This window comes from Macaca thibetana, chromosome 1 (genome assembly GCF_024542745.1).
Source record: "Macaca thibetana thibetana isolate TM-01 chromosome 1, ASM2454274v1, whole genome shotgun sequence".
Classification (NCBI taxonomy): Eukaryota; Metazoa; Chordata; class Mammalia; order Primates; family Cercopithecidae; genus Macaca; species Macaca thibetana.
In genome coordinates this window covers 45,150,684-45,167,937 of record NC_065578.1, presented here as the reverse complement: position 1 = coordinate 45,167,937, position 17,254 = coordinate 45,150,684, and the positions used below count along the sequence as shown (strand labels likewise).

The 17,254-nt window shown below is 41.4% G+C and overlaps 1 protein-coding gene across 11 annotated transcripts in view; it reads right to left on the bottom strand.

The window, feature by feature from the left end:
• Positions 1-17,254, bottom strand: part of MAST2 (microtubule associated serine/threonine kinase 2) — a 256,248-nt gene that overhangs the window by 104,901 nt on the left and 134,093 nt on the right. For 2 of the 11 annotated variants that reach the window (XM_050801534.1, XM_050801545.1), the window contains exons 1-2: positions 11,118-13,074; positions 7,489-7,683 (exon numbers count right to left, since the gene is read on the bottom strand). The exons of 7 other annotated variants lie outside the window; for them this stretch is intronic. In XM_050801534.1, coding sequence (XP_050657491.1) covers positions 7,489-7,683; positions 11,118-11,167 — 245 coding nt within the window. In that variant the 5' untranslated portion in view covers positions 11,168-13,074. Of the gene's footprint in view, positions 1-7,488; positions 7,684-11,117; positions 13,079-17,254 lie in introns of those variants that run through there. 2 more of the 11 variants (XM_050801526.1, XM_050801554.1) reach the window with 2 other exon arrangements.

Sequence of the window (17,254 nt, the reverse complement as noted above, 5' to 3'; positions counted from 1 at the left end):
CACTTAAGAGCTAGCATCAATGTCTGTTTATAACAGACTCATTCCTTCCATCAAGGCATAAAATGCAATGTATTACAGAGCTAGAGTGGGTATCATTTCAAAACTGTATCTTGATTGTCCTTCAAATTATTACGGGCAACAATTTGTAAGGTCCTAAGACCATCCCTAAGATGCAGTCAATAAAGAGGATGAAGACCTTAAGCAGGGCTAGTCTTCACTGCACTATGATACAAGGGGACACTGTTTTCCAATCCTCTGGGGCAATGCAGCCAAATGCCTCAATAGCTGTGTTGGTTTACTAGGGCTGCCATACATAACCAAGTGTCAAAAACTGGGTGACTTAACCAACAGAAATTTATTTCCTCATAGTTCAGGCTAGAAGTTCAAGATAAGAGTATTAGCAGGGTTCATTCCTTGGTTTGTAAATGGCTACCTCCCTTTGTCTTTGCATGGCCTTCCCTCTGTGCTTGTCCGTGTCCTAATCCCCTCTTCTCGTAAGTCACCCTGGATTAGGATCTATCTCAAAGACTTCATTTAACCTTAATTGCCCCTTTAAAGATACTATCTCCAAATACCATGAGTTACTGGGGGTTAGGATTTCAACCTATACAAATTTTAGTAGAACATAATTGAGCCTATAATAGTTATACTCATCAAAGAAAAAAAAAGAGAGAGATAAAAAAGACATCCTAATATGGCCACTGCCATGACTCTGGCTGCAGTGGGGTAGAGGAGCAGGCCATGGGTCCACAGGTGCAGATGCCAAGGTGGGCAGTCCCTGGAACCCACCCTTGGAAGTCCCCACCTCCTAGTTCCCTCTCTCCTGGAACTCAGAGTCAAATTCACTGCCAGTAGCACTCAATTTTCAGTTCTTCACTTACGCATATTGTTTACTGGAACCATTTTTCTCATCTTTCTACTTTACTTGCTTATTTGCTTAATAAATTGAGTGAGAGAGGTTCATCATAAGGATACTGCAGAATGGAGGTTCATCACTGTCTTCACTAAGCACAGATTCTGTCCTGGACTGTGAATTTGAATACAGAGAACAAAACTAAGTTAATTGATGAAGTAAGAAGCAGGGGTAAAATGGAATGATACAAGCCTAAAAAAACAGAGGGATTTTTTTGCCGGGTGTGGTGGCTCATGCCTGTAATCCCAGCACTTTGGGAGGCTGAAGGGGGCAGGTCACTTGAGGTTAGGAGTTCGAGAACAGCCTTGCCAACATGGTGAAACCCACCCTCTACTAAAAATACAAAAATCAGCCAGGTGCAGTGGCGGGTGCCTGTAATCCCAGTTATTGGGGAGGCTGAGGCAGGAGAATTGCTTGAACCTGGGAGGTGGAGGTTGCAGTAAGCCGAGATCATGCTACTGCACTCCAGCCTGGGTGACAGAGTGAGAACCTGTCTCAAAAAAAAGAACAGAGGTTTTTACAAGAAGGTAATAAAGGTAATGACCTAGAAGTGACAATAGACTGTGAGAATACCAATTCTCACCCCCAGGATTGGAGGATTTATTAAACAATGTTATTAATACATAACCTTGGGAAAAGACCCAAGGCTGCAAAAACTACTTTGGTTCAGAACATGTGATATTACATAATGAAAGTATCTCAGATGAAGACATGGAACAGTGTGGTTGTTAAGAATGTGATCTCTGAAGCCAGACTACCCAGGTTTCTATCCCAGTTCTGCCACTTACACAGCTGTGTTATCTTGAGCAATTTATTTAATCTCTCTGTACCCTTGCTTCCTCATGTGTGAAATAAGTACAATGATAATCTCTCTCATAGAACTGGTGTGAGAAGCAAATGACCTTTACATTTTCAAGTGCTAAGAACAGTGCCCGGGAGCTGGTAAGTGCTCAGAGTTTGTAAACTTATTAAATAAATTCTCGATTGCATATGGTTCATCAGAAACATCACAGTGATGGCAGCAGCAGCCCATCATTGCCATGAAGCAGTCACTGCCATGATGCTGGCTGCAGTGGGGTACAGGCGCAGGTCACGGGTCTTCTGGTGCAGACGCCAAGGTGGGCAGTCCCTGGAACCCTCCTCTGGAAGCCCCCCAACAAGCCCACTGCCCTGGGAACCCACCCCTGGGAACTGCCACAATTGGGCCAGACTGAGCTGAGCTATCCGCCAGGGGGAGAGAAGTGCACAGAGGAACAGGCAGAAAGGGGCACTAGGGCAGAGCTGGGCCCAGGGTGGTCCCGTGCTTGCACACGGAGCACAGGGGCCTGGCCCGAGACATGGAGCTGGGACCATGCTTCAGGGGCCCAGGGTGGGAAGTGAAAGCGGCATCTCACAGCAGCAAGTACAACATGCCCACATTGTTCGCCAGCCCCATGGAGCAGATCACCATGTAAACAACTGGCATGACCACTGCCAGGAGCCCCAGACTCGATACGTTGGAGCAGCCCAGCGCCTGGCCCAGGACAATGCACTGGACCGGAAGCCCTTGCCGAAGCCTGCTAGGAGGTGCAGCTGGGGCTGCACGCTTACGAAGTCGGTGGGAGACAGGGAAAAGCGGGAGCCCCACCCCTTCCGAGTTGGTGGGGTGGGAGCCCCCTGGGTGGGAACTCCCTGGGTGCAGCCGCTGCTGCCCTGCTGCAGCTTTGGACCCAGGCATCTCTAAACTCTTGGGCCTAGGAAGGCCCCTGCCCCTCGCAGGCTCAGAATTGTCTACTCTCGCTACCTGGCTTCTCCCCTGTCGGTGCCTACTCCAATTTCAGAGCAAAGTTGGGGCCCAGCCCGGGAGCTGTCACAGTCCAGCTGGTTGTGCACATGCTCAGGGCAGTGCTGACACGCCAACCCCCTTGCCACTTTGGCCCCCTCCAGACTTTGGGCACTGACAAGCATGGGAAGGAGGCTGAGGGGTATGCTGAGGACAGCCTAGTGCTGGCCTGCAGGCACTCCTTAGCATGAATAGCCTGGGCACCATGAACAGCAGCAGGAGGCAGACAGGCTCCTGGGCAGAAGGAAGCTGGTCCACAGTGAAGACCCACCTTCAAGCCAGGGAAAGCCTGAAGCCTGGGGACTGGGTCGCCAGTCCTAGAAACTGCAAGGGCAACTTGTGGTGCTTTTCCCTGGGCCCACCCATGGCTGCCCATGGACCAACCAGCATGCACTTCCTCCCCTATGAGGCCCATAAAAACCCCTAGACTCAGCCAGACCTGGGAAGAGATAATGGGACCACTTGCCTGCAGAAAGGAACCACCCATTCCAGGACCTCCTCTCTGCTGAGAGCTGAACACTCAATGGGAGGACCAGCCTACAGATAGGAGCTACCCACTGTGGGTCCCCTCTAAGCTATTATATCACTCAACAAAGTTCCCCTTTGTCTTGCTCATCCTATACTTGTCTGTGTACCTCATTCCTTTTGGATGCAGGACAAGAACTCGGGACCCGCCGAATGGCAGGGCCAAAACAGCTGTAATACAAATAGAGCTGAAATATGCCCCTTGCTTACCACATTGTGGGTGACAAGGAGAGAAGACAGAAGGGGAAAACTTGAGAGAAGGAGAGAAGAGCTGCGGCCCTTCAGAGAGACTAGACCTGAGAGCTCCCCAAGCCTGAGCTGTGACTCCCACTTTGGGGCCTGATGGCTCCCAGAGTCTCCAAGCTTCTGGGTACCACTGCATTCCCTTGTGGAAGCTGCTTGTGGTGCGCCTGGTCCTGATGCAGCCTCACAGTGAGCTAGCACCCATGCTAGCCCCTGGAGTTGGCCGCCCTGCTGCAGCAGTTGGCATGCCTGACTGTGTGCAGTGGCCGGACCCTATGCTCGCTTGCTCACACACCCCTCACCACTCTGCTCCAGTCTCTTTGGAGGTATGGGATCCAGGCTGGTAGCTTGAGCCAAGTGTAGCCTGCCAGGCCAAGTGGGCCCAGCAGGCCCGAGCAAAGCTCACGCAAAGGCGCCACTGGTCACAGAGGTTTCTAGCTAGTAAAGCAACACCTCCCAGGATCCTGTAACAACAGCCGAGGGGTTAAGACCACAGACATTGGAGTAAGATACTGTGGGGTTGAATGGTAGTTTCTACTGCTTATTAATAACTTCCTTAACTTCTCCGTACTACAGTGTCTTCATCTATAAAACAGATTTACTCAGATTATCCACCTCATCGAAAAAAAATGAACATGTGTCACCCACCTCATCAGAGTATTTTGAGAATCAAATTTAACAAATGTAAGTCATTTTAAAAATGTTAAGATATAGTAAATGCTCAGCAAATGTTACCTATTCTTACTCTTTTGATATTTCATTTTCCAACTTTTCTTGACTAAGGAAGATAGAATAATTTTTTAAAGAATCTGCTTCTATTGGGCTTATGCAACATGTGAATCAGTCAACCAATAATCTTATAAAGCAATAATCACAACTGATGATAGAAGCATGAGCTCAAAATATTAACAAGACTAGACTTCTGCTTCTCATCAGTATGGGGAATCAGAGATCAGATTTACCCGTGCACCTTAAAAACAAAAAAAATTAGATGAAATATATGAAACAATAGTTTGTAGACACTGGACCAAAGGGAAACATGCAAAGTAAGCCCTAGCTTACGACCTGAAGAACACGTCTAGGAAGCAGCAAAGGGGGTACTCAAAAAGAGTCCAGCAGTCTCCCTGAGTTGAGAAGACAGAGTTGAGAACTTGGGGAGGCTAAGATGGCTAGAATTTTCAAGGCAGGGTACCAGAGTAGACAGAGATATACAGAGGGGAACTCTGGAGATCTGCAGGGGCTTCCTCTGAGTTTTTAGCTGAATATCTATCAGCATATGTGGGTAAGGAAACGATCCAAGAAAATGAGTAGGTACCCTCTTCAGAGCTCACAAAGGACGCAGAATTGTTCATGTTCCCATCAGCCTGAGTGGAAAAAACTCACAATACATGGGCATCAAATAGAGTACTCAAAGTATTGCCCTAGTAGTAAGAAAAAATTAGCCTCATGTGCTGCCCTGGTCTCACCAAACAAAGCCTAAAAGTAATCCTTCAAAGGATCAAACAATTTCTAAATAACTGCATCCCAGAGTCTCAAGAATGTTTAAAGGAATATAAAAATATCCAGCAAACAAGCTAAAATAATCTTCTCATATCAATGAACTGGCACTTTGCATGGCATGGATACAAAAGAAAAATGGAATGAAGCACTAATACAGTGACCAAACATGTGAGCAAGTCTACGGAAAAACAAAAACAAAAACCATGAAATTTAACAAGTTTCCATGAAATTTAACAAGCTCCAAAGCTGTAAGACCGGTTGCTCCAGGTTGTGTGTTCTGAGACCACAGTCATCAAGAGATATTCAAAACCATGTGCCAAGACTGGGTACGTCTTGGGGGCTACCCAACTTAAAATCTTTCTCAGCCTCATACGCCAAGCGCTAGTACGTCTAGAAGAGGTGCCTTCTGAGAGAAGTTAGCCTCTAACATTGTCCTATGGCAGTCTATCACTGTCCCAAACTGCCTGTGGAATTTAAGCTCCTGTATCAAATAATGTCACTTAAGTCTGCGTGATACATCGTGCTTCACTTAAACTTTTAGTTTTTCAGGTTACTATTCTCTAACAAGAAGCTTAACAAATACCTACTGATCAATCACACTTTCCTTTTTTAACATTTTTTTTTTCAATTGGCTTCTAAGATACTTCTCCTGGTCCTTGCTCCTGAATGAATAGCTAATTCATTTTAGTCTAATTCCTATCGCCCCAACCTCTAAAACTTGCCCCAGAGCTCAATCCTTGGATATCTCTTCCTCCTCTATCAATTCCACCTTTAAAATACATCCCCAAATCTGACCACTTCTTATCATCTCAATCACCATGGGTTCAAATAACCATTGTCTCTTACCTGGTGGCCTTCTAACTATAACCAGAGTAGGTTTTTTTGTTTGCTTTTTTGTTTGTTTTTGGTTTTTTGACAAGGTCTTGCTCCAAGGCTGGAGTGCAGTGGTGTGATCTCAGCTCACTGCAACCTGCACCTCCTAGGCTCAAGACATCCTCCCACCTCAGCCGCCCGAGTAGCGGGGACTACAGGCATGCGTCACCATGCCCAGCTAATTTTTGCATTTCCTGTAGAGACGGGGTTTCATCATGTTGCCCAGGCTGGCCTCGAACTCGTGAGTGGTCTTGAACTCAAGCAATCCGCCTGCCTTGGCCTTCCAAACTGCTGGGATTACAGGTGTAAGCCACTGCACCCAGCCCAGAGTGATCTTTTGATCTACGTCAGATCATGACATTCTTATTTAAACCTTCCAGTGGCTACTCATCTTACCCAGCATAAAAACAAAAGTCCTGGTGGCTTCCACCTGTAATCCCAGCGCTTTGGGAGGCCGAGGTGGGTGGATCACTTGAGGTCAGGAGTTTGAGACCAGCCTGGTCAACGTGGTGAAACCTGTCTCTACTAAAAATACAAACATTAGCTGGGCGTGGGGGCAGCCACCTGTAATCCCAGCTACTCCAGAGGCTGAGGCAGAAGAATCACTTAAATCTGGGAGGTAGAGTTTGCAGTGAACCGAGATCGTGCCATTGCACTCCAGCCTGGGCAACAAGAGCGAAACTCCATCTTAAAAAGCCTCAAAATTGTTTAATCTGGCTGCCCACTATACTTCAGGCCTCACTTCCCAACACTCACCACCCAACTTATTCTGTACCAGCATCACTGGACTCTGTTGCACAAAGAATACATGGAGCAAGCTCCTAGATTAGGCCCCTGGCACTTCATGTTGCCTCTGCCTGGAACACTTTTCTTCCAGATATCTCCATTCAGGCTCCATGACTTCCTTCAGGTCTTTTCTCATATGTCAACTTATCACTGAGGACCTCCCTGACCACCTTACATAAAATGTCAAGCCCTGGCCTCTACATTCTCTTATCCTACTTTATTTTTCTCAGAAGCACCATGTCTATCCATTATGTTATATATTTACTCATTAACTTGTCTTTCTCCACTAGAATCTAAGCTCCCTGAGGACAGGGATTTTATTGCTTTATGTTCACTGCTTTATTTCCCATGCCTAAAACAGTGTCCTAGCAGATAGCACATAATCAAATAATGTTGAATATAAGAAAAGGAACGCAGAAAAAAAGGGGAGAAGGTCTATTTTCCTCAACCTGAACAAACCATTTAACTTGTGGACACAAATTTTCCCGTCGTGTAAAATGTGAGGTTTGAACTTTTGAACCTCCAAAGAGTTCTAGCACTCTGCCACGCCATTATGGGGTGGTCACAGGTCATAGTTCACAAGGTTGTCCAATGGTCAGGATGGGCACACAATTTATAACAGCCTCAAAAATCCAAGTACTGATAACCTACCCTCCTTTCTCCTGACATTTTCAATACAACAGAAATCTGTGATATTTATTTCACTCTTCTCTGTGACAGAACCAAGACTCTTACTCCATTTCTCCCCATTAAGGAGTAAGGTATGGGTTTTACCATTTGGCCAGAAGCAATTGCCAAGGCCCAGATTCACAACAAGTTTCCTTACCTCCACGGCAGTGGGCGGCTGGAATAAGGAGTGCCAGGACTGCTGTGGGCTCGTGGGTTCAGGAAAAAGGCAAGAGGAGAAGTAGCCAAAGCACAATCAGCACTAAATGGGACTTTAGTGAGGAAGAGGGCTGGAGCAGATGTGGGTGAAAACATGTGCTGGTTTACTTCAGCTCCTCGGCAAAGGGTAGAGATTCTGACAAGGTACCACAACAGGAAAAAAACAAGGTCAGTGATTAACTTTTCAACCAAAAAGAAACATATTCAAAGTGGCTTGGTTTAGGCAAAAAGTTCAAGAAAAGTAAGTGGTCAAAAATCATTCTCCAATATCATACTTTAGTACCAATGTTGGTACAGGATGACAACAGAGACAAAAACTTAATCCATAAAATTAAAATACAACATTTAAGATTTGGCTACTCAACATATTTGTTATTTATTTATTTTTATTTTTATTTTTTGAGACGGAGTTTTGCTCTTGTTGCCCAGGCTGGAGTGCAATGGCACAATCTTGGCTCACTGCAATCTCCACCTCCTGGGTTCAAGTGATTCTCCTGCCTCAGCCTCCCAAGTAGCTGGGATTACAGACATGCACCACCACACCCAGCTGATTTTGTATTTTTAGTACAAACAGAGTTTCATCATGTTGGTCAGTCTGGTCTCAAACTCCTGACCTCGAGTGATCCACCCACCTAAGCCTCCCAAAAGTGCTGGGATTACAGATGTAAGCCACCGCACCCAGCCAATTTAGAATTGGTTTCTGGGCAAACCAAACATTGCAAATTTACTACAACTCATCAATTAGCAGGCAACAGTTAATATTTAATGTTCAATGACTAAAACTTCCTAGAAAAATGTGTATGTCCCTAAGAGCAAAACATTCTGAATAGTTTATAAATTATTGATTATATCTACAATAATACTAATTTGTTTAGCTAACTTTTCTCTAATGAATGTATCAGATAATGTCAGTTAACTATGTATTTTGCTTCCACTTAAATTTTAGATTCCCAGGTTATTTTTTCCCATAAAAACAATCTAGCCATTTTGACATGTTAAGTCCCATTGAAGATTATTAAATAAGATCATTAGATTGAAAACAGGTGATAAATACAGATTTCTAATTTGCTACCATTAGTAGAAATTACACATGATAAAAATAACAAAAATAATATTCATAATATTTAATTTGCTACCTTAGTGGCATGGCTTTCTATAAACACACCATATTTAATTTCCAAGGTAAAAAAATTACTTAAGTATCACATAAGTACCTGATCTACTTCAAAATGATAACATTATTAGTTTCTTGTACTGTTATTTCTGACTGTTTATAATATGGATACAGTGACATTCAAAGGAAATCTTCACTTTCCTAGTCGTTATCACTCTAGTGGTCTTCAATTTACTTCTCAGGTGGATACACAATATGGGGTCATAACAGGATAGAATATAGGAGGGCAAACAGCTATTTAAAATTACAGTTATGCCCATATTTCTACAAACTCAACATTTTTTTTAAAGTTAAAAGAAGTAAAAATGTTAATTTTAAGTTAATTTCTCCTTTTCAAAAAGAATTTTCACTCTTCCAAAGAACTATTTCAAAGTTAAGCTCCTTCATATATAAGTTAGAACCAATTAGAACATTAGACAGTACTTACTTGTTAACCTGAATAATATGCTTATACAAAATTTTGAAGCCTTAAGTCTTATCACATAAAATGAAGTTTAGCCATTTTGTTCAATATGTAATTGAAATTATAAAAATCTATGAAAGCCAAATTTCATTCTTTTTTTTTGAGACAGAGTCTCACTCTGTTGCCCAGGCGGGAGTACAGTGGCGTAATCTCGGCTCAGTGCAAGCTCCTCCTCCCGGGTTCATGTCATTCTCCTGCCTCAGCCTCCCGAGTAGCTGGGACTACAGGCGCCCACCACCACGCCCAGCTAATTTTTTGTATTTTTAGTACAGACAGGGTTTCACCATGTTAGCCAGGATGGTCTCGATCTCCTGACCTCGTGATCAGCCCGTCTCGGCCTCCCAAAGTGCTGGGATTACAGGCATGATCCACCACGCCAGGCCGGCAAATTTTATTTTCTTTTTGCCCCTAATTACTACCCTGCAAACTGGTTATACAATGTGTCTAGAGTCTAAAAAAGATTGTTTGAAAAAGGAAAAGGTGATATACAAACTACTTATTGGCTCCTCAGGGGGTATTTTTCTAACTCAAAGTCAATAAAACAGATTCAATGATTACCAACAGCAGTGTACCAACATTTGAAAAGCATGATTTGCCAGGTATGGTAATCTCAGCACTTTTAAGAGGCTGAGGCAAGAGGATCACTTGAGCTCAGGAGTTCTAGACTAGCCTGAGCAACATAGAGAGACCTTATTTCTATAAAAAAAATTTAAAAATTAGCCAGGCTTGGTGGTGCATGCCTGTAGTCCCAGCTGCTGAGGTGGAAGGATCCCTTGGGCCCAGGAGGTCAAGGTTTAGTGAGCTGTGACAGCACCACTGCACTCCCGCCAGGGCCATAAAGTAAGACACTCTCAAAAGCAAAAACAGAACCATGATTTTTGACCATTTAAGTTTTCTTAAACTACAAACTCCATTTAAAAAATTTTAATTTTGTTAACAAGTGACCTTTACTTTAAATAACACATTAGTTGATGAAGTCTGTTTTTAAATGGTCTTTTACTTTTGTGTCACTATGGGAATAAAAGGTTTTTTTTTTTTGAAGTGTGTCAATACTCCAACTATACACTTCAGACACATCCTGTTTCTCAAGGTCTAATAGAATCATTAATTGAATCAATAAGCATCCATGGACACTGAAGGGCAACATCACAAAAGAAGCCCACTAAAGAAGCCTGTCTGTCTTGGGGCAAGCAGTTTGACTCAGGAAGAAAATCTGAAGCACACTCCCTTCACCCGATGAGTTAAACAAAGGCAGTTCAAGACAGATAATTGAGGTGAAATGGATTCTAGGTCTCTTCTTTCACTGGTTCTCTAATTTACTGATGAATTCACTTGGCACTTCTTCATTAAATAAGCCTGAGGTGCTCTTGGAAAAGTCACCCTGAAGAGGAAGCCTTCTTCCACTCCCAGCTTTGACATTCTCACCTAATAAAGTTTATTTCTATATTGGCCAATATAGAAATAAAATTCAGGTCACACCCTAAAGGACCCATGCTTGAATCTTCAAGGGCAGATCTGAGGTCCTGAGCTGACAGGCCATGGGCAGAAATACCCTCTCTAGTCAAAGGAGGAGGTACTTTTTGTTTCCATTGGTTTCTCACATTCATGGGGCTTGTATTTGCAGCTTCGACACTAACTTTAAATAAACATTTGCTTTCAAGGCAAGAAAATAATTGTCTTCATTTTTTTACTCAGTTCCCCAAGTATTCAGGAACCCCTAAAATGACATCTAACTCAGTTTCTGGAATTGGAAACCTCATATGCCCCTGCCAAGGACCACTGTTTTGACCTTGAATTAATCAAGCCAGCTCAGCCCTCTTCCTGACAGGCATCTCCAAAACAGTCTTCATCCAAATAAACGAAGCTGTGTTAGTTGGCATTAGTTTTTTTCCCTGACATCTGCCAGTTTCCATAGAGACCCCAGCCTCCTTACTGAATCCGCAGACATGGTGCTCCCAGTCTCTCTCGCCTCCGTTTCATCATTCTCCTGGCTACTCAAGTTTTGCCCTCACACTGGAGTCTTGGTAGGAAGTTCTCTCACACAAGCAGTTCTGTCAGCCAAAGGAAATTATAAAAGCTTCCCAAACTTACGGCAAAAATTAAAGTACTTTTCTCCAAAAACATGATCTTCAGAACACCCCTCCCCTCCCCTCACAAAAGACCTAAGAGCCCAGGAGGCAGCGGTGGGACAGTGGCAAGTTCCAGATCCCAAATGAATCAGCTGTCCTCTGATCTGCCTGACATCATTCACACTCAGCCAGCAACAAATCAGAGCTACAGAAAGCACCTTGTTCCTGCGTCAGTGACAAGCACCCTCCCCCACAAATCAGTTGCAACCTCCAACCCTGAGGCCTGGCAGCAGTCAAGACTCTGGCAGAAATTATACATAGCAACTTGAAAACTCACACTGTGTCAGAAATACTATTAACCCAGAAGGCATGGGCCAAGCTAAACAGCTGTTGCAGTGGGCAAGGGACTGGAAGAAAGATCAAGGATCTCAAACTGGTAAAATAATGAGCTAAGACTATGTGGGTGTTTCTGCAACATTATTCATTCTCAAACCCAAGCCTGAAGGAAGACTACAGGGCTTTAATGTTTGGGCTCAAAGCAGTCATTATTCAAATGCTGAATCTGACCGATTTAACTAAACTGTATTCCTTCAGACAAAGTTCAGTGCCATTTTTTATTCAATTTCTATTACTCTCTAATCATTTGAATATACTTGTGGTAAGAAAAGCCATAAGGAAAGTTAATAAGCCCAGAAACTAACTTAATTTCATCCATTAATATTTAAGGTAAGTTGCAGAAGACCTCTATTGAAGGGTAAGCTAAGCATATTTCTGTATGCTTTGGTTTCCCCACCTGTAAAATGAAGATCATTAAGGTACCTAACATATAGGCTCCGGTGAGGATTAATATACGTAAACAGCAAAGTGCCTAGCACAGAGAAAGCACTATAGAAGTGTTAGCTATTACTGTAATTCTTGCCCTCTTGGAGCAATCTCCCAGTCTAAAGGAAGAGATCAGTCTCAACAAATAGGAAGTCATCTGAGAAAAAGAACCTAGACCCAAGAAAACCAAGTGATCAAGTAAACTGTGGAGCTAAACCCTGGCAGCTAAGAGAGCCAAAGAGAAGCAAGTCTTGTCCCCAGCTTCAGAGGCTCTGCCAACTCTGATGGGCTTCTCTCATTCACCTAGATGACAAAGTGTGTCAAACTGTTTTTTTCTAGGGTAATGTTCAAAGGACTAATTCATAGGCAAACCAGTGCTTTTTCAAATGCGGGTCACGCCTCTTTAGTAAGACATTATATCAATTTAGGAAGTCAGGATCAACATTTTCCAAAAAGGGAAACTACCTGCACACAAAAAGTACATATACAAATGAAATAGAATAGAAAAGAAAATATCAGAGTCCTTCGCATACCGTAGGGTAAGCACTGTTGTGAAATGTGTGTTTATGACATCCATTACTGAAATACATACAAATATACAAATGCAAACATATGTGATGGGTCATAATGTAAACTCTATTTGTTATTGAGGTCAAGTCTAAAAAGTCTGAAAGCCACTGTTCTAATTACCCAAGCAAACTCACCCACCTAGTAGCTACAGGCCCTCACTTTTCCTCTCCATGTATTAGTCCAATTATTCAGCCCTCTCAGCACCCTCTTTTTTCAGAATCCCCAGTTCAGTAGCAGGTCCTAAAGATAACTAGAACACCTCAGAAATCTAGCAGCTCTCAACAAGTACCGGCTCCCACTTTGGAAAGCCTTATGATAATATCAGGGTCAGTTGCCAAAAGCCCCAACCTTGATCTGTCCTCCCGTCCCCAGCTAAGGCTTGCAGTTATGGCTGAACCCTAAGTTTCTACTCAATATTCTGCAATTCTCTAATACCCAAGACCAGGCTACATGATAATAATAATAATAATAATAACAATAATAATAATGACATAACAGCAACCAACATTTATTAAGTGCTTAACTATTTATTAGGTTCTATTCTAAGCATTTTACACATTAATACTCATGTAGTATTCATCATAGCCATATGATATATGTACTATTATTCCATTATTATTATTTTTTAAATTAGTATTATTTTTTAAAGACAGAGAGGTTAAGATCATACCAGTGGTAAGTAGGAAAGTAGCATTTCCTCAATATGTTGGTGCCTGGTTACCTATATATGAATTATACTAGCCAGAAATGTTCCTGTCTTCAGCCATGTTGGTAAACTGAAGCAGTCTAACTCTAGTTTCCAATGCTATAAATCACTGTGCTTTACCTTTCAGTAGAAAATTCTGACAACAGTAGCAAATGGATTTCTTTCTAGCCTGCTCTGAAGAGCAGTACTATTGCAGAGTAGTACTCCTTGGGTGGAGGAGAGACAGCATGGAGCTCCTTAAATAATGCTAAAGTGAGAAAATATTTGTTTGATTTTTAGAAAATGAAAGCCATATTTTACATCCTTTATTTGACCAAAGAAGATATTACTTTTACCTCCAGGTAACACATCCCCACACAGAGGACTTTCTTTAGTGGCATTAGAATCCATTTGTACCAATATTCCTGTGGCTTTGCCAGGACTAGGAAGGCCTAACATTTCCCTGGGACTGGTGACAGGGCTCAACAATTTGCAGTATGGCAAAAGAAACATCTGCCTTCTCTTATTTATTCATACATTTATTTATTAACTGTAGAGCCAGGGAAGAAAGGCCTCTGCTATGGGCTTCTTACTTTAGAGATCCTGCAAAATAACACAAACACAAAAAACAAATTCATTAAAGAAATGGGGTTTCCTCTGTCACAAGATTCTGCACTGGCAAAGCGGAACCCTAAAAATCCATTCTTGTAAATTGTACAGTTCAGACCACAGGAAAACTTCTGTCCACATATTTCTTCCCATGTCCTTTAAAAAAGAGGCAACTATGTCAGAATGCCATTTATGGGTTGTGAAACCGCAAACTTCAAGAGAACTCTGCCTGAGATTATGGAATATCTGAGCAGCACAGGGTGTCAGAAATAAAAGACAAGACAAATTAACTGTTATATCCTTCCTGTCAAATAACATGAATATCATAGATACCTTTCCTAAGAAGGTATTGTCTCCTAACAGAGTCAAACATCCATTTATTTGATTTCTTCCTGTTTCAATTCACGGTTCTGAAGGTACTCACAAGTTAGCTCAACATTCCTAGCAGTATCACACAGCAACTGAGGAACATTTTGCAGAATTAAGGAATTCATATTACTAGTAAATGTATTTATATGCAGGTCTAGAAATGACACATATAAGGCAAGGAACCAATTTATTACACTGATTAATGGTTGAACAATTAATGTCAGAATTACAATTTATTTTTATAAAAATATGTACTTACAAAAAATTTTAATTCAGCTTATTTAATTTTGAATATTTAAAAGAGAAACAACTTAAAATAATAAAAAATTTCCATTTTTTACACTTTATATTTTTGATGAGAATATATTCAAACTTTGTACTCTGCGAATATAATGATGTCTTATTTTTAAATCCTACGGATCACTGAAAATGAGTACAAGTTGTGATCCCAACATACACAGAAAAATAAGAAAGTGGAGCTTAGAGGAGGAAAAAAAGAAAATCTACAAATAAGCTAGTCTGCTTAAATTTGGGGGAAAAAACTGCACACAAAAAGTACGTACACAATTACTACCACTGAAGACTGAAAACAGAAAATAAACCAGAGTATTCAAAAAAGCCAAGTAGCCAGGCACGGTGGCTCATGCCTGTAATCCCAGCACTTTGGGAGGCTGAGGCAGGCAGATCTCTTGAGCCCAGGAATTCGAGACCAGCCTGGCTAACATGGTGAAACCCTGTCTCTACTAAAAATACAAAAATTAGCAGGGCATTGTGGTGTGCACCTGTAATCCCAGCTACTTGGGAGGCTGAGGCAGGAGAATTGCTTGAACCCAGGAGGCAGAGGTTGCAGGGAGCCGAGATGGTACCACTGCACTCCAGCCTGGGCAACAGAGTGAGACTGTCTTCAAAAAAGAAAAGAAAGGGCTGGGTGGGGTAGCTCATGCCTGTAATCCCAGCACTCCGGGAGGCCAAGGTGGGCAGATCACGCGGTCAAGAGATCGAGACCATCCTGGCCAACATGGTGAACCCCCATCTCTATTAAAAATACAAAAATTAGCTGGGTGTAGTGGCACACGCCTGTAGTCCTAGCTACTTGGCAGGCTGAGGTAGAAGAATCGCTTGAACCCAGGAGGGGGAGGATGCAGTGAATTGATGATTGCGCCACTGCACTCCAGCCTGGTGACAGACGCTATCTCCAAAAAGAAGGAAAAAAAAAAAAAAAGACAAATAAATAGCAATATAGAATGATGATGTGATTGTTCTTAAGAGAGTAATATTATCTATACAATATTTAGCCAGATTCCCCTCTCCCCCGATGGTTTAAAAAGCCACAGAAAACAATGGAAAACTTACAGGTTTAACATAAATGATTCTGAAAAGTAATGCTAAAACGGCTGCACATATAAGATAGATTTTTAAAATGATAAAACGAACAGGCACTGGCTATGATAAAGCCTTAAATGAAACTATTTATTTAACTGGTAACAAAGTGAGAAAAAGATACCTAACTTTTTTTAAGTAAATATTATTCATTTCTATAGATTATAACAGGGACAAAAGTCATGTTAAACAACAAACTTTATATACTGTCGAGTTACCTAAATAAGAAAACGAGAAAGTAGAAATAAATGAGAATTTCGTAGCTTTACATATGATGTAAAAAGTACAGACTTCATCGTCAGTGAGAATTAAGGAAAAAAACTTTCGATTTTAGGCAGGGACCTAAAGACTGGCAAACTTCCACCTGTAACTATGACATTACTGAAACAGAACTAGCCATTCTACTACAAATCACTTAAGAACAGACAAAATATACGATGTAATAGTTTTCAGGCACCAGGAAACATGTAATGTAAGAATGAAAACCCAGAAAGAAGGGAAACTCAAAAGTCAGGCTGCTCCCTCCTCAGTTGCCTAGCAGCAATTTTCTTACAATGGCATAGACAGCTAGTGTTCAAGCAGAGCACAGTAGTTCCACTAAGCTGAGGCAGCACGGGGTAGAGTTCAGGGAAGCTTGAGCAGACACTGCACATTCATCAAGAAAGACCACATGCTAGGCCACAAAAAAAAGTCTCAAGAAATTTCAGACTATTGAAATTCCATAAATTATGCTGCCTAACCACAACAGAATTAAATTAGAAATCAACTACAATAAGACATAAAATCCTCCAATATTTGGAAACGAAACCACATATTTCTAAATAGTCTATTGGTCAAAGATGAAATGACAAAGAAAATTAGAAAATATTTTGAATTACACTATAATAAAGACATACACACCAAATTATAGAATACAGTTAAATAAGTGCTTAGAGGCACATATATTGCTTTAAATGCTCATATCCAAAAAGGAAGACCTGAAATCACTAATCCATACCTCTGCATTAAAAACGTTAAAAAGTCCAGGGAGGGATAGCATTAGGAGAAATACCTAATGTAGATTATGGGTTGATGGGTGCAGCAAATCATCATGGCATGTGTACACCTATGTAACAAACCTGCATGTTCTGCACATGTATCCCAGAACTTAAAGTATAATAAAAAACAATTTAAAAAAAACTTAAAACAGTAAATTAAATTCAAAATATAATAAAGAAAGCAGAAATTAGTAACAGAAAATAGAAAAAAAAAGAAACCAAAAATTGGTTCTTTGAAAATATTAATAAAACCCTAGTAACAGACATTAAGAAGGAAAGAAAACATAAGTCATCAATATCAGGAATAAAAGATGAGTTATCACAACCAATCTAAAGACAGTAAAAGAATAATAAGAGAATAGCAGAACAATTTATGCCAATAAATTCTATAACCTATTTAAAATAGACAAAAAGTTCAAAAAATAACTTACCAAAACTGACTTTAATATAGATGTGCATTATGCTAAGTGATATAAGCCAGACACAAATGAACAATACTATATAATTCCATTGATATGAAGCGTTTAGA